The sequence below is a fragment of the Leptopilina boulardi genome, unplaced genomic scaffold (assembly GCF_019393585.1).
Source record: "Leptopilina boulardi isolate dan_hultmark-lab unplaced genomic scaffold, ZJU_Lbou_2.1 LbouV2_341, whole genome shotgun sequence".
Lineage (NCBI taxonomy): Eukaryota > Metazoa > Arthropoda > Insecta > Hymenoptera > Figitidae > Leptopilina > Leptopilina boulardi.
Window position 1 is genome coordinate 3,893,436 of NW_026137909.1, and position 23,833 is coordinate 3,917,268.

At 25.6% G+C, this 23,833-nt stretch overlaps 1 protein-coding gene across 19 annotated transcripts in view; it reads right to left on the minus strand.

Moving 5' to 3' along the window:
- Positions 1 to 23,833, minus strand: part of LOC127285747 (transcription factor 12) — a 295,386-nt gene that overhangs the window by 45,800 nt on the left and 225,753 nt on the right. For 13 of the 19 annotated variants that reach the window (XM_051311903.1, XM_051311902.1, XM_051311898.1 and 10 more), the window contains one exon: positions 4,004 to 4,100. In XM_051311903.1, coding sequence (XP_051167860.1) covers positions 4,004 to 4,100 — 97 coding nt within the window. Of the gene's footprint in view, positions 1 to 4,003; positions 4,101 to 9,897; positions 10,629 to 23,833 lie in introns of those variants that run through there. The other 6 variants (XM_051311915.1, XM_051311899.1, XM_051311914.1 and 3 more) reach the window with 3 other exon arrangements.

Below are 23,833 nucleotides of genomic sequence, written 5' to 3' on the forward strand. Positions count from 1 at the left end.
ATTTAATTATTTTCTGAAATTTGTTTTAAAAAAAATTCATTATTTCAAATTTTTAAAAGTTTCAAATGAAAATCTTCTAAAATTCAAATTATTTACATTTAAAAAAAATTTAACCGAAAAATCAGAGAATTTCTAATAGATATGAATTTTCATTTGTCCGAAATTGCAAATGGCCGAAAAAAACAATCGATTTTGGCGCGATTTTTAAAATCAACAAATCAAAAATTATCCATATAAAATTGTGATTGGTTGATTTTAAAAATAGCGCCTAAATAATTCTGTCGATTGTTTGTTCGGACATTTGCAATTTCGGACAAATTAAAATTCTATCAATTAGAAATTCTGTGATTTTTCGGTTAAATAAAAATTCGACTAAAAAATAATTAGGACATATGAAATTCCATAAAATGAAAATTCTAACTATTGATTTTTAGAACAAAATTATGCGTCCCTTTTAATTGACACGAACATAACCTACATTTAATTCAAATCACTTCATTGGCCCAAGACAAAATAATTCTATAAAATTATATAATAATAAAATAATTGTAATAAATTAAATTATTATGAAAATAATATTACCTTGAATAAAAAAGTGTTTTTAGTTTTTTAAAAAAAATTATTCAACAATTATTATTATTTTCAGACAAATTTTTTTTTTGCATTTTGTTAACAATATTTCAATTTTACATATAAATAATTATATTGCTGTAGTGTTTGTGTCCGATTTTAAAAAATTAAATTATAATTTTTAAAAAACGATTTTAAGAGTGACAAAATTTATTTAAGAGAGTCGAATGATCTCTGAAATTTTTTGGCAAGAAGAGACCTTTAATTATCGCTCTATAAAAACGGTGCTAAACGTGAAAATGATAAACATTGATTTTAAAATACTTTCTTCTCGAAAGACGGACACTTTTTACAAAAGCAGCTAGAGATCCTTATCTTATATAAATTTCCTAAATCCGAAAGATTATGCGAATCCATACAAAAACACGATTGCAAAACGAAAAGTAATATAATGAGGGGTTCATTACCTCCTGCCGCCGTCAGATGGCAGCAGCATGCAGGGCGCACAAAGTCGCAGCTGTTATTAGATTACTTTTCTACTTTTTGTTTTGCAACCATGTTTTTCTATGGATTCGTACAGTCTTTTGGATTTAGGAAATTTATAAGATGAGGATTTTTGGCTGATTTTGTTAAAAGTGTTCGTGTTTCGAGAAAAAAGTATTTTAAAATCAATACTATTTCACGTTCAGAGTGATAATTAAAGCTCTCTTCTTGCCAAAGAATTTCAGATACCGTTCGGAAGCTCTTAAATATAAAAACGAAACAAGAAAATAACTTCATTGTTAATAAATTTATATGAACCCAAATCTAAAACATCTATTATCTATATATAAGTATACATTAAATAAATTCTGGTTCCTCATAAAATACTATTTTTAAATATTTAAAATTCAATTTGTTTTAAATTGACCACGTAAGCTGATTTTAAAACCTATTGAGAAAAGTTTTTTATTCATTTTAGAACCATAATCAAAAACAGAATTTTTAAGTGCCAATTCATTTTTATTTAAACCTCCTTCTGTCGCATCGTGATATTATTAAATATTTAATAAAATAATTGTAATAAATTATGAAATATAAATTGAAAATTAAATTGAATGGACAAAGAATAGAAAGCAACAGAGACGGCCAAAGGCGCTAGTAATTCAAAAATATATTCACTGGGATTTCCTCTCGAATTAGGATACAATTTTTTTTTTTAAACGAAAAATGAGTATATTTCCTATACTGAAAGTATGCAATAAAAAATTATTAAATTAATTCATTTATATATTTTCTGGAAAAGGAATTGAAAAAAAAAATTATTTTTTCCGTTTTTTTCATGGTTCATCTCTCGTTGGGCGTTAGATATATAGATGTGATCGAATCGAAGGGTCAAGGGAATGGAATAGAATAGAGGGATGAAAGAGTTTAGGAAATTGGAGAAAGTTTCGTCATCCGTAAAAGTGCTCTGACAAAGGGATTCGTCGTCGTCGTCGTCGTCGATAGATTAAATGCGCAGGACTAAAGGAATAACGTTCTGGTTTCGATCAATATTCGCGATTCCCGATAATAATCGATTCTTTTTTTTTTCTCCCCCTTCTCCTTTATACAATAAAAAGAAACATTCTCTCCCTCCCTCTTCAGCCTTTGAAAAAAAAGGTCGGAAAAAAGTCTTCTTTTAACCGAGCCAGAAGGAAAATATTTCATCCTCTATTTCCTATTCTCGTTTCTTGATGGTTTTTTTTTTTTTTTTTCAAGACTTTTTTCAGAAGAATGACTCAATATTTTTTTCCTGACCGATATTTTTCATATTGTAAAAAAAAAATAAATTTTAAATATTTTAAAAATAAAAAAGTTATGTGAAAGTGTCACTTTGACTTAGTTTCCGGGTTTTTTAAAGCTGGAAAAAATTATATTGAACAAAGTATCAAGAAATACATGAACAGCTTATTGCCGTTCTTTTTCAACTGGAATTACGACTTTTGTTTCTTTTTTTTTCAAAAGCGCCCATTGGCGAATCAGTTGTTTTTTTTTGTTATCGATAAAAGCGAATGGATAGAGAAAGAGAAAGAAAGGAAAAAAAAGTCGTAAATCAGGGTCCATTTTTTTTAACGCCCGAAAGTTATTGTCCTCGAGAGTATTTTTTTTTAAACGCTAATAGCTGACTGTTTTCCTTTTTCTTTTTTTTTTATTGTTTAATAGACCCATAGTTTCGGTACAAGTGAACTTTGCTGTGCAGTGTGTCTTATGACTCGTGAAAAAAAAATATATATATATATATATACATCACAATGGAGAAAATAAGTAATTTCTCGTATTTTTTTTTTTTTCATGTCAGTTGTTTTTATTTAACTTTTTCTTGAGCCAATCATAAACTTGTAAAAAAAAAAAAGTTTTGGTACAGCCTTTAATAACTCGTATTCGTTTTACGGGAGGTTTACACAGAAAAAAAAACATTGCTTTTTAAGGATTAATGAAATTTTTTTCTTTCTTTTTTACGAGGGATATTGAGAAATAAAATTCTTGAAATACAAAATAGATAATAAAATCGCTATCGCACACTAACTGCAAAAATAAAAAAACAATTTATGTCGATTATTTTTTGAAAGGGACAAATTTAAATTATTTAAATTTTTATAATTAAAATTTTAAAAATAATTGAATTTCGAAAAGTTTGAATTTAAATTTTTGTAAATAACACAGGTTTACAAATTCGGATCAACTTTTGGATCCAAAAAGGCAAGAGCATTTTTTAACGTATTTTTTTAATGCTGAATTTGAATCGATTATTAGATTTTTCGTATAACGTCAAAATTCAAAATGGCGGATCCAAAATGGCGGGGGAAAAAAAATGAAAAATCAATTGGATTTGCTTGAAACTTGTTACTCGGAGGTTTTAAGGGTCGCCATTTGATTGGTTGATTTTAAAAATTGCGCCAAAATCAATTGTTTGTTCGGTCATTTGCAATTTCGGACAAATGAAAATTCTGTGATTTTTCGATTAAATAAAAATTCTCTAGTATAAAAAATCGGTTAACATTGAAATTCAATCAAATAATAATTCGAACAAATGAAAATTCATCTGAAAGAATAAAATGAAAATTCCATGCAATGAAATTCTACCAAATAAAAATTCTTTAAAATGCCAATTTTGTTAAATGAAAATTCGAGGAAATAAAAATTCTACCAAATAAAAATTCGAACAATAAAAAAATCTGTGAAGTGAATTTTCAATTATATAAAAATTCTGTAAATATAGAAAAATCGTTTTAATGAAAATTCTGCAAAATATATACTAATTCGAATAAATAAAAAATTTCGTTCAAAAATAATTATGACAAATAAAATTCCATAAAATGAAAATTCTAACGATTTTTAAAACATAATTATATATGCGTCCCGCTGTTTTTTTGTAAATAATTAACTTTTTAAATATTTTGAAAGAAATTACTTTTATAATTACCAATATAGTAGGAATCCGCGTAGAGTGCGGCAGCCTTTGGTGAAGTGTATCTTGGAGAATCCTGTCCAAATTCATCAGAGCCATACTGTAACAAAAAATAGTAAAAAAAAAAAATTAATATTGTTGAACATAAAAACATTCTAAAATTATTTTCTTTTTTAATTTAGATAAAAATTTATATATTTGTAATGAGAATGATGAAAAAACAAAAAAATTAGAAACACATTTATTTATATTGATAAATCCACATAATAGAATTGTTTTCATTTGAAAAATATTGTCAAAGCCAAAGTCTATTTGAGTATAACGTTTACTGTGGTTTCAAGAGGATGTTTGACTTGTTCAAGGGTGTGTAATGTTTCAATGAGACGAGAGAGAGAATTCCACCCCGCGGGGTTGTGTTTTCCTTCACACGTGTTTGTGGCACGTGTCGGATTGATTGTCGACAATTTTGTGGAATAGATTTTTCTCTCTTACTCTCTTCTCTCTCTCTCTATCTCTTTCTCATCGTATTTCCCCGCGCATTACACACCCGGTAATTAGAGTCACTCTCAAATTACCAGAAAATAATGGAAATTAATTCTCAACCTCTATTTATAGATTTATATACCAATTATATGTACATATATAGATATCTCTCAAAATTTACCCCAAAAAAAAGTGTGACTTATTTTTTTTTTCCTTTTTGCAATATTTATATTGTTCTCAATTAAAATGAATTCAATATCCGCTTTGTAAATGTGCATAAATATATTTAAATTGCTTTTTGTATTTAAAAACAAATTTCTTTTGAATTGCCTTTTAAATAATATGGAAATTAAATAACCACATTGCTGATAATGAAAAAAAAAAGATATTCAGACAACGAAACAAAAAATCGATTTTTAAATTTTTAATAAATTTAATCAATTATATTATATATAATAATAAAATGCTTGGTCTGTCCTTCTGTCCTAACTTAAAGTTGGCCTTTTCTGATTTCACGTGATTTTTTAAATAGTAATCTTATGACTTGTCAAATTTTGACAATTCTTTTTCTCATTTTTACCAAAGTTGTATAATTGTGTTTCCAAATTTCGGAATAAGTTTCTTTAAAATTCCAAATTTGAAAATTCAATTTACGAAGCTGAAGTACACAACGTTTACCAACGAAATTTTTTTTAAAGTTGTATATTCATTCAAAAATTGTATACAAATACAAAAAATTTATGATGAGAAAAAAGATGCGCCAGGAAATTTCGTACAAGATAGTAATTTGAAAAAAATTTATTTTTAAAAATTAATTTTTAAGGTACCAGGGGCCAACGAATACCTATTAAATATTAATTATAAAAACACAGGCCTCGAATAAACTTAAAGACACAAAAAAGTCGTTTTAGTCGATTTATATTCCAAAAAAAAGTGGATTTGTTTTTTATTTTAACAAAAATATTTTACAGATTTTTAAATAAAACAATTTTTTTTAAATAATAATCCTTTTCGAAGGGTTAAAGTGGAAATTTTTAGAAATAATTAAATTTCAAAAGATATTGTTAATTTTCAAACAATTATTAAATTTTACAGAACTAAAAATAATTTATCAAACAATTTTTGGAAAACATTTTTTAAATTTAATCGAATTTTCAAAGATTTAAAATTGAGATTTTTAAAATTAATTGAAACTTTAAATGTTTTGTAATTAAAATTTTAGATGATTTCACTAAAAATTTATTAGAAAATGCGGACAAAATACAATAATTTGAAAATCATTTTTAATTGAAAAATGGTTTCAGATAGTTGAATTTTCAAAGAATATTATTAAAATAGTTAAAAATAATTGAATTTCCTTAGAGTTATAATTGAAATTATTAAATTTCAAAAAAAAAATTTTCGATGGAAAATTTTAGAAATAATTAAATTTTAGATGCTTTTAAATTGAAATTATTGAAAATTGAATTAATTTTGAATTCAAATTTTTGAGAATAATGAAATTTTATTTGATTTTACATTTGGAAAATAATTGAATTTCAGTTCATTTTGAATTGAAAATTTTGTGAAATAATTGAATTTGAATTGAAATTTTGGATAATTAATTTTGAATTCAAATTTTTGAGAATAATAAAATTTTATTTACTTTAAATTGAAAATTTTTGGGAAATAATTGAATTTTAATTGAAATTTTGGATAATTAATTTTGAATTCAAATTTTTGAGAATAATTGAATTTTATTTCATTTTAAATTGAAAACTTGGTAAATAATTAAATTTTAAATTGAAAATTTTGGATAATTATTGGATTTTTAATTAATTTTGAATTAAAATTTCGGGTAATAATTGAATTTCAGTTCATTTTGAATTGAAAATTTTGGGAAATAATTGAATTTTAATTGAAATTTTGGATAATAATTTAATTTAAGTTCATTTTTGATTGAAAATTTGGAAAATTAATTTTGAATAGAAATTTTAGAAAAAAATAATTGAATTTCAGTTCATTTTGAATTGAAAATTTTGGGAAATAATTGAATTTTAATTGAAATTTTGGATAATAATTTAATTTAAGTTCATTTGTGATTGAAAATTTGGATAATTAATTTTGAATAGAAATTTTAGAAAATAATTGAATTTTATTTCATTTTAAATTGAAAACTTGGTAAATAATTAAATTTTAAATTGAAAATTTTGAATAATTATTGAATTTTTAATTGATTTTGAATTAAAATTTCGGGTAATAATTGAATTTTAGTTTATTTTGAATTCAAAATTTTTTAAAAATAATAAAATTTTATTGTGATTTATTTTTTTTAAATTATAAACAATTGTTAAATTTCATAAAAATTTTAATTGAAAAAATAATTTTGATATAATTGAATTTGTGATGTATTTCATTAAAATTATTAAAAATAATTAATTTAGTGAAGAATCAATTTATTTCAAAATTTGTTAAATAATTGAATTGAAGAAGATCTGAAGAAGATCTACATTTTATACTAAAAAAAATGTATTTTATTTACATTTTCTTTTCAAATTTTGCTAGTTAATAAATATTTGATTATTACTGAATGTGATAATTTTTTATTTGATTTTTAAAATTTAATATTTTTTACGGAATGACCAAAAAAAAACAGTTTAGAACTTCAAAACGAAATAACAGATTGTTCTCAAACTTGGTATTTACGTTATTTTGCAATGACATATTTTTATCAAAATTCAAATTCAGTAAAGAAAAGAATATAATTTTTGCGGATTGACCCCAAAAAAAAAAAAAATCCAAAAAACCTTTATAACTTTTAAACTAATTAACGAATCATTTTGTAACTTGGTAATTGTATTTTTTGCGTAAAATGACATTCCTTTATAATATAATAGAAAATTACAAATTTAAAACAAAAAAAAGTTATTACAATTTTTTTTGGACAAATTTTAAATATTTTTTAAAAAAATTTCAATCGCTTTTTTGAAAATTATTAACAGTTATTTTTCTCTTTATATTAGAAAAAACAGTAATTATAAATTGTAATTAATAATTCTTTAACGTCCGAGAGAATATATTTAAAAGGGTAAGTAAAAACGATAACATTCGGACAAATGGATTTTTAATTAAGTTTTCTCCAACGTTTCGAAATCACACCGATTTCCTCTTCAGGGAGGCAAATAAAAACGATGAAAACAATTATCAGTCAGTCATTCTCACAATCGTCAAAAATCGAATAAACAAAAACAAAAATACCCATTCTTTTTTATATAAATTGTAAGTTATAAGTTTGATTTTAGAAATTATTTTTGCAATTATATTTTTTTTTTGTTAAAATAAATATATATATAAATGAACAATACAAATTTGTTATTAAATTGAAAAAAAAAATCAAGGACAAAATGGAGACTACAGTTTTTTTTTTTTTTTTTTTTGAATAGTAAATCATGAAATCATCACTGTATGTAAATATATATACAGTTTGGTATATCAAAATGTTTTGCTTTTAATAGCTTCTCGAAAACGACATCAAAGATGATGATGGCAGTATTGAGTCGTTAAAGTTTAGCGGGATAATTGTTCCATTTTAATTTAATGACCCTGTTATGCATCAAAACGCGTTTCAATATTGTCCTGAGTAATCTGAAATGAAAAACTAATGCAAATCATTTTGCTAACAAGGACGCAAAAATTTATATTTCTTAATTAAAAATTTTTAAAAAAATTTTTAATCACTTTAAATATATAATTTTTTTTTATAACAATTATAACTCTACTCTTTCTAAATTATAATTATTATTTTATAGTATTTCTAATAATACTCTTCTTTTTTTAAATTATTATTATTATTATTATTATTATGCAGATAATTTTTTATTTTATCAAACCGAAAACCGTCTTTTAAAATATACAAAATTTGATTTTATTCATATTTTTCAAGGAAACTGAAATTTAAAATTTATTTAAATTAAATTTTAAAATTAATTTTCTCTTAATAAAAAGAATTCCAATTTTCTTAATTCAGACCTCGGATTGAATTTACAAAGAGAAAAAAGTCAATTTTCATTGCAACAAAAATCGAAAAAGTCGATATTTTTTATTTTTAATAAATTTTATTAATTAATAAATATTTCACTTCATTGCTAAAAATTATTGACAAAATTTTTAACAGTTATTGAATTTTAAAGAATTTTTAATAAAAAAAAAAAATTGAATTTTTGAAAAATTGAATTATAATAATTGAAATAATAATTAATTTAGCGAAGAATTTGGAAAAAAAAAAAAAAATTTTGGAAGTAATCGAATTTGGAAGAAATATATTTTTTTTTTAGAAACACTTAAAATTTCAGGAGATATACAAAAAGAATTTTGGTAAATTTGAATTTGAGGAAGATTTTTTTTACAAAGTTCAGAAGATATAAATGAATTTAAAACCATTTTTAGATGTAAATATGTTAATTAATGGAATTTTTGAAAACTGATTAAAGTTAACAGAAATAATTAATTCAACAAAGAATTGTTGCGCATTTTTTTTTCGCTAATTCCCATTATTTTCCATTTTAATGATTAATTTTTTAAAAGGCTTGCAAATATAAAAATTATCAAAATTTTGAGGTTATGTTCGTTTCTTGGTTAGAAGAATTTGAAGTTATGTTCGTCGGACATAGCCTCAAACACAACGGTTAATTTATGTCCTTAAATTTTGAGGTTATGTTTGAACCACGAGCCTTGAATCGTGGAAACATATGCCCTAGAATTTTGAGGTTATGTTTGATCTCTGACCTTGAACCCTAGAAACTATGCCCTTGAATTTTAAGGTTATGTTTGATCCAAATCCTAGGATCTTGAATTTTGAGGTTATGTTCGTTTTAATACTAATAAATGCATCGTTCCATATCAAGTGTAACCAACCCATGTTTTTTAACATAAAAAATTTGTGTCACATTTTATAAAAAATAAGTCGAAATAATCGAATTCATTGAAAAAAAGTCGTGCAATCCGAGGCTTGTAATTTTTTTTTGGTTCAAATTTGGATTTTTATTAAATATATCCCATTATTTGAGTTTCAACATAAAATAGGGGAAATGAGTTTTGAAAAAAGGGGGGAGAAAGGCGAAATATTAATAAAAAGGGGGAATTTTTTAAAATTGAGGAAACACTGTGAAGCCTGAAATAATTTTTTTTTAGTTTTTAAATTATTATTTATTGTTTCCAAAGGGAGACAAAGTCAAATTTATTATTTTTTGCACTGCCTTCAATTGAGCCGTACCTGACAATCTATAATCAAAGTACGTTACAATTAATATTAAACATGGTGAACGAATTTTTAATATATGAATGTAAGATTTTTTTTAATTTAGAATAAAATAAAATTGCCTGCCTAAAAAAACAATTATTAAATTTAAAAAAAAAAGAAGAAAAAAAACTTGTACCATTTTATAAGTAGTTGTATAGTCAGTGGGACTGACGAACATGATGGAAGTGTTTTTGTGTGTGTCTCGTAAACGAAGAAATGTGGCAACAGTGCGCGAATTCAGCTACCGTCGGGCGGGAGAAATGATGCAGGCACACGCACTTGGAAAAGATCGTCGACACCACAGCGCACACAACACATACATATATATATATATATATATATATATAGAAAAAGAGAACTGAGAAATGTAAGAAGTCACCAGAGGCCACGCGCGGCGACTCAGCTGGTCATCATTCATTCAATTTTCCATTTCTCTCTTTTCAAATTTTACAACACTTTTCAAAACTCTATATATATATATATTGTAAATTGAGCTCAAGTTTTGGAGAATGTATTTCCTCAATTTCACTAACATACACACAAGTTTCGATGATGTATGTTAAAATATTCCTTTTTCCGACAGTTCACAAAACTTTCCACTCGGAAAAGTAAAACTTGCCCCGTCTAACACGAATACGATGATGACGCGACAACGAAAAATCAACAAACAAAAATTTTTTGTCGATAAGTAAAAAAAAAGAATTTAATTTTATTTTAAAAAAAACACAGACACAGTTTTAGAGAAATAAAAAGTAAAAAAAATAACTGCCGAAATTCCCGGAAGTTGAAATTAATTGAACGAGGAACGAAACTTAAACCTCTTGGAATGAAAGACTACGCACGACTGGTTAGCTCCTCTCTTTTTCCTTTCTCAAACCATCAAGTAAAGTCGCAAAGTTTGTATTACGACGAGGAGTTGTGATGAAGGACGAGAGGGGAGGGGAGAGGTGAATGTGGAAGAAGAGCCAATGGTCGGCCAATCGAACTTCTCCACAGACCCCACTACCACTACCACCATCAACTTCTTCCACTTCTTCTTCTTCTTCTTTGGCACAAGCAGAGGAAATAGAAAACAGAAAAGACGAACAGCAGGCCTCGTGCTATCGTTACTGCCGTGTTTCCTCTTTTCTATTCTATATACATTCTCAGTTTCTGAACGGTTATATACACTGACTTTGCCAAGCAAAAGAGAGAGAGAGAGAGAAGCATGTGGACGTATAGGTCGATTATCGTTTGTCCGACATCGCGTCCAATCACCTACTACACAATGTAGATTCGTAATTTCTCTGTGTATAAACTATTTCGAACTTTCATTTTTAAAAAAAATTTATCATGATTTTTAAAATATTATCATTATTAATTTTTGGTATTTTCAGTTGGAAAATTGAATGGAATGACCCCAAAAAATCCAAAAAAAACGGTTATAATTTTTAAATAAATTTACAGATCGTTATGAAACTTGGTAATTATGTTCTTTGCGATAAATAGCGTCCTTTACTAGCAAAAACATAAATTTTTGGAAAGAAAAGAAAAACCATTACGGAATGACCCAAAAAAAATTCAAAAAACTGTTATAACTTCTATATACAAAGTTACGAATTATTGTAAAACTTTGCGATTAAGCTCTTTACAATGAATGACATATTTTAATGAAAGAAAAATTCAATTTCAGGAAAAAATTGTATAATTATTACGGAATGACCCAAAAAAAATCCAAAAAACGGTTATAATTCTTAAATAAATTTACGAATCGATATGAAACTTGGTAATTATGTTCTTTGCGACAAATGAGACTCTCCTATGGCAAGAAAAATACAAATTCAGGAAATAAATTTTTTAATTATTACGGAATGACCCAAAAAAAAATCCCAAAATCGATTAACTTCTATACGAAGTTACGTATCATTGTAAAATTTTGTACTTAAGCTCTTTACAATAAATGACACACTTTTATGAAAGAAAAATTCAAAATAAGAAAAAAAAATTGTAAAATTATTACCGGAATTACCCCCAAAAAAAAAAAATTCAAAAAACGATTATAACTACTAAATGAATTTTCAGATCGTTATAAAACTTGGCAATTATGTTCTTTGCGATAAATTATACCCTTTACTAAAGCAGAAACATAAAAAAGTAGGAAAAAAAATGAAAAATTATTACGGAATGACCACAAAAAAAATCAAAAAAACGGTTATAACTTCTAAACGAATTATTGCATCGTTACAAAATTTGGTAATTATGTTCTTTGTGATGAATAGCGTCCTTTACTAGCAAAACATACAAATTTTTGAAACAAAGTGAAAAATTATTGTGGAATGACCCCAAAAAAATCCAAAAAACAGTTATAACTTCTAAACAAATTTACAAAACGTAATGAAACTTGGTAATTATGTTCTTTGCGATAAATAACACCTTTTAGTAGCAGAAAAATATAAATTAAAAAAAAAGTGGTATTACTATTACGGAATGACCCCAAAAAAATTCAAAAAACGGTTATAACTTCTGTACAAAGTTACGGATCGATATGAAACTTGGTAATTATGTTCCTGTGTGATAAATAACACTCCTTTGTAGCAGAAAAATACAAATTCAGAAAAAAAATTGTATAATTATTACGGAATGACCCCCAAAAAAATTCAAAAAAACCATTATAACTTCTAAAAAAATTTACGGATCGTTATGAAACTTGGTAACTATGTTCTTTGCTATAAATAACGCCCTATAGTAGCAGAAAAATACAAATTCAGGAAATAAATTTTTTAATTATTTCGGAATGACCCAAAAAAAACCAAAAAACAGTTATAACTTCTATACAAAGTTACGGGTTACTGTAAAACTTTGTAATTATACTCTTTAGAATGAATGGCAAACTTTTATGAAAGAAAAAATTCAAATTCAGTAAGAAATAATTATTATTTATGCGGATTGACCCCGAAAAAATCTAAAAAACAGTTATAACTTTTAAACGAATTACTAGATCATTATGAAACTTAGTAAATATGTTCTTTACAATGAATGGCATCAACGTATAACAGAAAAAATCAAATTCAATAAGAAATAATTATGATTTTTTGCGGATTGACCCCAAAAAAATTCAAAAAAACCATTATAACTTTTAAACAAATTACTGGATCATTATGAAACTTGGTAACTATGATCTTTACTATAAATTACACCCTTTTGTAGTAGAAAAATACAAATTCAGAAAAAAAATCGTACAATTATTACGGAATGACACGAAAAAAAAATCCAAAAAACGCTTATAACTTCTAAATAAATTAATGGATCGTTATGAAACTTGGTAATTATGTTCTTTGCGATAAATGACACTCTCCTATGGCAAGAAAAATAAAAAATTCAAAAAAATTTATATATATTTTCGCATCTTTCATTGACTTTTTTTGTTCTGGAATAAGCATTGCGCGTTCAATGGTTTACTCTAGGTATATATGTATACCTATATGTATACACTTTATATATTGCTGCGATTAATCCAACTACTCATGCACGACTTATTAAACCCACATTTACATGATATCATAAACCATCAGACACAGTCGATAGTATCGCGTCAGAGCGTTGACGTTCGCCTTCGCTGCATTTACTCCTACATCAACATTTAGCAAACCTTCAATTACTCTACACTCTGCACTTACAATATAATTTTTAATTAATTTATAAATTTTAATTTCAATGTTCATTTAATTATTTTCGGTTACTGTAGGCTCAATTTAGGCTAAAAGTAGGTCAAATATGGGTTCTATGCAGGGTCAATATAGATACTATGTAGGTCCAATAAAGATACTATTTAGGCCTAATATAGGGTCAATGTAGGATCAATGTAGATTCTATGTAGGCCTAATGTAGGATCAATATAGATTCTATGTAGGCCCAATGTAGGATCAATATAGATTCTATGTAGGCCCAATGTAGGGTCAATATAGATTCTATGTAGGCCCAATGTAGGGTCAATAAAGATTCTATGAAGGACCAATGTACGTCCAATATACGTTCTATGTAGGCCCAATATAGGTCCAACGTAGGATCAATGTAGAGTCATTATAGATTCTATGAAGGTCCAATATAGGGTCAATATAGATTCTATGAAGGCTCAATGTAGAGTCAATATAAATTCTCTGTAGGACTAATATAGGTTCTATGTTGGTTTAATGTAGGATCAATGTAGGATCAATACAGATACTATGAAGGCTCAATGTAGGATCAATATAGATTCTATGTAGGCCCAATATAGGTCTTATCTAGGTCCAACGTAGTTTCAATGTAGATCTTATATAGGTTCTATGTTGGCCCATTGTAGGGTCAATACAAATTCTATGTAGGACTAATATAGGTTCTATGTTGGTTCAATGTTGGTCTAATATAGGATCGATGTACGATCAATATAGATACTATGTAGGCTTAATGTAGGATCAATATAGATTCTATGTAGGCCCAATGTAGGGTCAAAATAGATTCTATGTAGGCCCAATATAGGTCCAACGTAGTTTCAATGTAGATCTAATATAGGTTCTATGTTGGCCCAATGTAGGGTCAATATAAATTCTATGTAGGCCCAGTATAGATTCAATATAGTGTCAATATAGGCTCTATAAAGGCCCAATGTAGGTTTGATTATGTATTCTTTATAGACCCAATAAAAATTCAATGTAACTTTAATAATGTTAAAATAATGTATTAGTTAAATTTGATTTAAAAATTGTTTTAACTAAAAATATATTAAGAATAATATTTTTGTGTTATATTTAATATATTTTTTTTTTAAACAAATTTTTGATTTCCCCGAATTTCAATATAAGAAGAAAATTTTTGATTTAAAATATAATGCGAGGAAAGGCAATGTTAATAAAATGGGATGGGGGAAAAAAAAATTGAAAATATGAAGGGGACTGAATCTCTGTTTCTTTCTCGTGTGTGTGTGTGCGGATCTAGCGAAACGGCAAAAATCTGTATTTCCATGACGAGGCGCTATATTGAGACATCGGTGGCGATTCGGGATTGGCTAAGGCGAGGACATCCAAGAGAGTGAATATCCAACTAAATCAATGTAGGACATTTATATTGGTCCAGAAAAATTGCTGACTGTCGCTGCGTGGACACTCGAAACGTATTAAGATTTCTGATTTCACCTCTCTTCTCGTAAGACGAAAGATAGAGAGAGAGGGAGGACATTTTTATTATTACAAGTTTTTCTATTTTTCTTTCTCTCATCTCCAATTCAGTTCTTCAAAAAAAAAAAAAAGAAAAAAAAAATTGAAATATTACTTTATCCATAAATTCTTTTATTAAAAAACAGCCTCAAAACTAAAATATGTATTTAAAATACAGATTATTATTATTTTTTTTTATTATTATTAAAAATGTTACTACTAGGAGATAAAATTGAAAAAAAAAAAAGAAATTTACTTCCAAGAACATTTTTGCATATAGATAATGATATTCTAAGCGTAGTGTGTCTTACCGGTAGAGGTGACACGTGAGAGGAAGTACGACACATAATATTATAACCAACAGTCCGGAACTTAATTATTATAAATGCCAAGAAAGACTTACAAGTAATTAAACAAGTGGAAGATAGTTATAACTTTACTTCAAATAAAAAATGTTATTTTACAATTTAAAAAAATAAAAAACTATAAAATATTGTAAATAAAAAAAAGTAGTAGGTAAAAATAAATTAAAAAACTATAAAATATTGTAAATAAAAAAAAGGAGTATGTAAAAATAAATTAAAAAAATAAAGTTCAATTTTTAACTGCAAAAAAAAAAGAAAAAAAAAAAAAAAGATGTAACTAATGTCACGATGATAACGTCATTAATTGTAAAGACATTACATATTGTCAATAATAGATCCAGGTGCCCGTCTTAGGTCCTCACCTATTCTAAAGTACATTATATTGTTATTATTATTTTCTCCCTCGAGAAACCGTGGGAACTCACATGCCCGCACATATATATATATGCTGACTTCTTCGATTAATCACTTATCAGCGCGAGGATCTGACTCTTTGAATCCAACTAGAAAATCGTCCAATATTTACCCAACGAAGGTCGACGATATAACAAAAATAGAATCATACAATCTAATGGGGTAGATCATCACACACACATATATATATATATATATATATATATATATATATAGTTAATCATATAGCGACAAAAGAAAAATTACGAAAAAAAAATTGTTTTTTTATTACTTCTTATGGTTAGCAAAACTTTTTTTTTTATTTAAAAACAATTTTTTTCGATTTTTATTTTGAAAAAAAAGTTTTTTTTATTGATTTACAAATATTTTATACATAATTATATTTAATTATGTTGATGTTTATAGCAAAAAACATAATTACTAAGTTTCATAACGATGTGTAAATTTGTTTAGAAGATATAACTGTTTTTTGGATTTTTTTTGGGTCATTCCACAATAATTTTTCACTTTGTTTCTAAATTTATATGTTTTTGCTAGTAAAAAGGAAGCTATTCATCGCAAAGAACATAATTACCAAGTTTTGTAACGAGGCAATAATTTGTTTAGAAGTTATAACCGTTTTTTGGATTTTTTTGGGGTCATTCCACAATAATTTTTCACTTTGTTTATAAATTTATGTTTTTGCTAGTATAGGACGCTATTTATCGCAAAGAACATAATTGCCAAGTTTTATAAGCATACGATAATTCGTTTAAAAGTTATAACCGTTTTTTGGATTTTTTTGGGGTCATTCCGTAATAAGTATACAATTATTTTCCTGAATTTGTATTTTTCTGCTACTAAAAGGTGTAATTTATAGCAAAAAACATAGTTACAAAGTTTCATAATGATCCAGTAATTCGTTTAAAAGTTATAATGGTTTTTTTGAGGTAATTCCGTAATAATTTTTACTTTTTTTCCAAAATTTGTATGTTTCTGCTGGTAAAAGATAAAATTTATTGCAAAGAAAATAATTACCAAGTTTCATATCGATCCGTAACTTTGTACAGAAGTTATAACCGTTTTTTGGATTTTTTTGGGGTTATTCCGTAATGATTATACAATTTTTTGCAAAATTTATATTTTTCTGCTACCAAAGGGTGTAATTTATAGCAAAAAACATAGTTACAAAGTTTCATAATAATCCAGCAATTGGTTTAAAAGTTATAATGGTTTTTTTGAATTTTTTTTGGGTCATTCCGTAATAATTTTTCTCTTTTTTCTTAATTTGTATGTTTTTCCTAGTAGAGGATATAATTTATTTCAAAGAACATAATTGCCAAATTTTATAAGCATACGATAATTCGTTTAGAAGTTATAACTGTTTTTTTGATTTTTTTTGGGTCATTCCACAATAATTTTTGACTTTGTTTCTAAATTTGTCTGTTTTTGATAATAAACAACGCTATTCATCACAAAGAACATAATTACCAAGTTTTATAACGATCCGTTAATTCGTTTAGAAGTTATAACCGTTTTTGGTTTTTTTTTTGAGGTAATTCCGTAATAATTTTTACTTTTTTTCCAAAATTTGTATGTTTCTGCTGGTAAAAGATAAAATTTATTGCAAAGAAAATAATTTCCAAGTTTGATAATAATCTGTTCATTAGTTTAGAAGTTATAACAGTTTTTTGGATTTTTTTTGGGGTTATTCCGTCATGAATATACAATTTTTTCCAAAATTTATATTTTTCTGCTACCAAAGGGTGTAATTTATTGCAAAAAACATAATTACCAAGTTTCATAATGATCCAGCAATTGGTTTAAAAGTTATAATGGTTTTTTTAAAATTTTTTTTTGGGTCAATCGGTAATAATTTTTCTCTTTTTTCTTAATTTGTATGTTTTTGCTAGTAAAGGATATAATTTATTCCAAAGAACATAATTTCCAAGTTTTATAAGCATACGATAATTCGTTTAAAAGTTATAACCGTTTTTTGAATTTTTTTTGTGCCATTCCGTAATAATTTTTTTTCCCAAAAATTTGTATGTTTTGTAAAGTATGATATTTATTGCAAAGAACATAATTACCAAGTTTCATAACGATCTGTAAATTTGTTTAGAAGTTATAACTGTTTTTTGGATTTTTTTGGGGTCATTCCACAATAATTTTTTACTTTGTTTCTAAATTTGTATGTTTTTGCTAGTAAAGAACGCTATTCATAGCAAAGAACATAATTACCAAGTTTCGTAACGATGCGTTAATTCGTTTAGAAGTTACAACCGTTTTTTTGATTCTTTTTTTGGGGTCATTCCGTAATAATTTTCCACTTTTTTCCTACTTTTGTATGTTTCTGCTATAATAAAGGGTATAATTTATCGCAAAGAACATAATTGCCAAGTTTTATAACGATCTGAAAATTCATTTAGTAGTTATAATCGTTTTTTGAATTTTTTTTTCGGGTCATTCCACATAAATATTTACCTTTTTTTTATTAAATTTAATTTTTCCACCAATTGTAGTATATAATTATTTGCAAAGAATATGATTACAAAGTTCTGCAATGTTCCGTTAACTTCTTAAAAAGTTATAATAGGTTTTTTGAATTTTTTTGAAGGTCATTCCACACAAATGTATATATCACATTCTTACGATTTTTACCAATTATTTATCCCTAGTTATAAAATATTCAATTTTAATATAGCAAATGATTTATGATGTTTATATATATTTGGTTAGAAAGGCAACAATATATATATAAAAAAGAATTTTTAATGTGACGAATTTTTTTTTTTTTAATTTTCAATGCGAAACTGATAGATCACGCCCCGACACGATTACAAAGTGCAAAGGTTAACAGCGTTACAAGATGCTTATACCCGTTAAAGTTTCCGTTCTCCTATATATGCTTTATTACCCTGGTATTGTTCTCCACACGAGTTGGCGATGTTTTATTGGAAAAATTCACGTCGCTATTATTCTCTAATGAGTGTACCTGCGTCTATAGAGATGACTGATAAACTCTATCAGCCTAATAACACGAGAGTGAGCCTACTAGATAAATTCCATTGACTATAAAGATAATATTTATTTCTTGTCAATAAATCCCTTAGGCCAACGCATCAATATAACTTTTTCTAATTCGTCACACATACACATTCGTTTTAATTGCTATGTTAAAAAATTTATTTATTTGTGAAAATTTAATGAAAAAATTTTTTTTTGTTTTTTTTTTAGTTTAGAAGTTATAATTGGTTTGGGATTTTTTTTTTGGGTCATTCCGCAAAAAAAAAAAAAATTTTTAGAAATATTTTTGACTTTCGAAATTAAAGCCGTATTTTGGATTTTTTTTTTGGGTTATTCCGCAACAAATAACATGTTCTAGAACTATTTTTTACTTCAGAAATTATAGCTGTTTTTTGGATTTTTTTTGGGTCATTCCACAACAAAAAAACATATTTTAGAAATATTTTTCAGTTTAGAAGTTATAATTGGTTTTGGATTTTTTTTTGGGTCATTCCGCAAAAAAAAAATTTTCATAAATATTTTCTACTTTAGAAATTAAAGCGGTTTTTTGGATTTTTTTGGGGGTCATTCCGGTAACAAAAAAACATGTTTTAAAAATATTTTTTAGTTTAGAAGTTATAGCTATTTTTTTGGATTTTTTTAGGGTCATTCCGCAACAAATAACATGTTCTAGAAATATTTTTTACTTTAGAAATTATAGCCATTTTTTTGGGTCATTCCACAACAAAAAAACATGTTTTAAAAATATTTTTCAGTTTAGAAGTTATAATTGGTTTTGGATTTTTTTTTGGGTCATTCCGCAAAAAAAAAATTTTCATAAATATTTTCTACTTTAGAAATTAAAGCGGTTTTTTGGATTTTTTTGGGGTCATTCCGGTAACAAAAAAACATGTTTTAGAAATATTTTTTAGTTTAGAAGTTATAGCTATTTTTTTGGGTCTTTCCGCAAAAAAGTTTTAAAAATATTTTTGACTAGAAATTATAGCCATTTTTTTGGATTTTTTTGGGGTCATTCCGCAACAAAGAAACATGTTCTAGAAATATTTTTTACTTTAGAAATTACAGCCATTTTTTGGGTCATTCCACAACAAAAAAACATATTTTAGAAATATTTTTCAGTTTAGAAGTTATAGCCGTTTTTTTGGGAGGTAATTCTGAAAAAAAACGTTACAACTAGTTCATATATATTTTTCCCATGGCAAAATGTAAAACGTCAACTGTTTTTTTTTTTTTTTTAAATCCAAGAAGGAAAGGCGTTAAAATTCACAATATCGTAATTTAACGTAAAAATATTTACATGCTATAGTGAGAGAAGCAAGTTGGTGGGAAGATGGGCAGGTGCGTAAAGACATATATGCGGGCTAAAAAGAAACATGTCTCCCAGGATATTTTTCCGTCTTCTGTTATATTGCATATTCTTCCTTTCACTTTAAACATTATGGTCAAGAGAGGCACTTTTGAAAGTGGATTTCCTTGAAACGGCCACGAGCCCCTAAGAGATGCGTTTAATCAATTTTGGAATAAAATCAAATTAATAATCCCCGGAGTGACATTTTTTTCCCCCTATTGCAAATTGGAGTTCTGCAAAAATTAATTTTACAATTTCTAAATTAGTTTTTAAAAAAAGATTTTTGCAAAAAAAAAAAAAAAAAAAAATAGTTGCAGAAAAATTGCTTTGATTTATTATTGTCACGAACAAAAAAAAAATTTGAAAAAAATTTTAAATATTCAAAATTTAATTTTTTACATTAAAATTTTTTAATTCTAGATTTTATAGACGTGTGTAATTCATTACACAGAACATGTCTACCAAGTTTGATAATAATCTGTTCATTAGTTTAGAAGTTATAACAGTTTTTTGGATTTTTTTTGGGGTCATTCCGTAATGATTATACAATTTTTTCCAAAATTTATATTTTTCTGCTACCAAAGGGTGTAATTTATTGCAACAAACATAATTACCAAGTTTCATAATAATCCAGCAATTGGTTTAAAAGTTATAATGGTTTTTTTGAATTTTTTTTTTTTGGTCAATCCGTAATAATTTTTCTTTTTTTTCTTAATTTGTATGTTTTTGCTAGTAAAGGATATAATTTATTCCAAAGAACATAATTGCCAAATTTTATAAGCATACGATAATTCGTTTAAAAGTTATAACCGTTTTTTGGATTTTTTTTTGGGCCATTCCGTAATAATTTTTCTTTTTTCCAAAAATTTGTATTTTTCTGCTACTAAAAGGTGATATTTATTGCAAAGAACATAATTACCAAGTTTCATAACGATCTGTAAATTTGTTTAGAAGTTATAACAGTTTTTTGGATTTTTTTTGGGGTCATTCCTTAATAATTATAAAAAAATTTTTTTTGAATTTGAATTTTTCTCCTACCAAAGGACGCTATTTATCGCAAAGAACATAATTACTAAGTTTTATTACAATCCGATAATTCTTTTAGAAGTTAGAAACGTTTTTTGAATTTTTTTTTGGGGTCATTCCGTAATAATTTTTCTATTTTTTCTGAATTTGTATGTTTCTGCTATGGTAAAGGACGCTATTCATCGCAAGGAACATAATTACCAAATTTCATAACGATCTATAAATTTGTTTAGAAGTTATAATCGGTTTTTGGATTTTTTTTTTGGGTCATTCCACATAAATTGATCCATTTATGGAAGGAATTTATTTCTAAAAGAATTCTTTTGACATAGGCAGTTTTGTTGAGTTATAACTGTTTCTTGTAATTTTTCTCTGGGTCATTCCGTACAAATATATTTCCTTTTTTTTGTAATTTCTATTTTTCTGGCATAGGATTATGTCATTCACGGCAAAGACTATGATTATAAAGTTTTATAACGATCCTGCAGTTGCTTTATAAGTTATAACAGCTTTTTGGATATTTTTTTTGGGTCATTCCGTACAAAAATATCGAATTTTTTTTTTAAATTTCTAAATTTCTGCCATAAGAGCTTCTACAATTGCTTTAAAAGTTATAATAATCTTTGGTAATTTTTTTTTTGGGTCATTCCGTACAAAAATATCGAATTTTTTTTTTAAATTTCTAAATTTCTGCCATAAGAGCTTCTACAATTGCTTTAAAAGTTACAATAATCTTTGGTAATTTTTTTTTTGGGTCATTCCACACAAAAATATCGAATTTTTTTTAAATTTCTAAATTTCTGCCATAACAACTTCTGCAATTCTTTGAAAAGTTATAATAATCTTTCGTAACTTTTTTTTGGGTCATTCCACGCAAATTTGTCCAATTTTAAAAAAATATTCAACTTTATGTTCAACAAGTAATTAAAAAAGAAGAAACAAAAAATGTTAATAATTAGTATATTCATAAACAAAAATCGGTATAAAAGTAAAGTGTCTTTTCTTTCCCATGTTCTGACATATAATCGACATTTAACGGTTTCGAATGGTAATTATTAATTCTTCGTTGTTTTGCGCCGTTGATCTTCTTTGCCATGTTAGTTTCTGTCCTCGCTTTGTATCATAAATATATATATGTATATATATAGGGGCCAATGGTTTCCCAGGGAAGAAACGACCGGTCATTAAAGAAATTCCCTTAAATGGAGAACGCATGTTTCTAGTCATCCACAAGTTCCGGTAGTACTAATTCAACAAAACCTCTTAGAATATCAATTAAGACACTTTACGAGAAACATCCCCTTACATAGTAGAACTTCCATCACAATTCACATTAATTAAAAAAAAAAAAAAACATTATATTTGCTTTTTAAAAAAGGAATTAATTTTTAAATAATTGACCATAGTTCTAGAAAAGGTGAATAAAAAAAAACAAATTTTAAAAATTATTTTTTTTAAGGCCTCAAAAAAAAATTTTTTTTTCTTTTTGCTAATTTATCAAATAAAAATAATATTTCAGAATTAATGTGAGCGTTATTTTATCTGCAATCAGATCCGTTGTTATGCCGAGATGGAGATACCTTTAATCCATTTTAAAACGAGCGGAACATAAACAATGTGCAGCAGAAGTAAATTAATTCATGGTCGGATTAATTTTCAATTTAAATTTAAATTTACTTTTTTGAACAAAGGAGAGGGGGAAGGGAAATGGAATAAACAAAAATTATTTATTACAATAGAAATTCAATTTTCAAAAAAAAGAGAATTACTTTTTCAGAAAATTAATTAAATTTTTATATTTTACATAAAAAAATTAAAAAATTTTTTTTTTTTTTCATTTTGAATATTTTTCTAAACTAAGTAAATGTGAATTGAATGAGTCAGTTGAGAGTGTGACTAAACTGTGTATTACGCTGAGTAGTTCGGAATCTTGGAACAAAGACAACGATCGATTTTGTACAGAAGTTATATAGTTGTCTCTATAAAGGTCGTGATACAATTTATATACTAATTTAGAATTCACGTCTGACTTATAGTTTAAACATTTTTTTTTCATATAGATTCCGAATGCGATTGAAAAAAAATTCCTATGCTCCTTTAAAAGATACAAAAAAAAAATAATAAATAATTGTAAATAAACTCAGTAAAGAAAAAAAAAATGTTCTAAAGAATCATAAAAAAATTAACAAAACAATATTTTCAATATATTATTTATAAAACATTATAAAATGACATTGTGAATACGATCGAAATTTATAAAAATAAATTTATTCTAATATATGAATATCAACATTCATGTGAATTTAATTGAAGAATCAATTTCAATGACTATATTTAATCTAAAGACATTTAAATTTTAAATTAACTAAATATAACGAAAATGAGGAATTTTTACCATTTTAATTAATTTTTACAAAAAAAATTTAAATTACAAATATTTTTTACCCAAATTTTTTTTTTTTTTTGTATATTTCTACAAATAATTTATTTTTATTGCGAATAATTATTTTAATTACAAATTTTTTTTTATAATTTAGTATTAAAAAATTTAACCTACATTCAAAAAAAAAAAAAAAAAACCATTGTGAAAATTTGATTTTAAAAATAACTTATATTTTTTCTATTATTTTTAATCAAATATTTACAATTGAATCAAAAAAATTTTTTCTATAATAAGAAAAATTGTAATCAATTTTTTAAATTTTCAAGTTTCAAGACTCTGAATATAGCCTCAAGTTTTCCCCC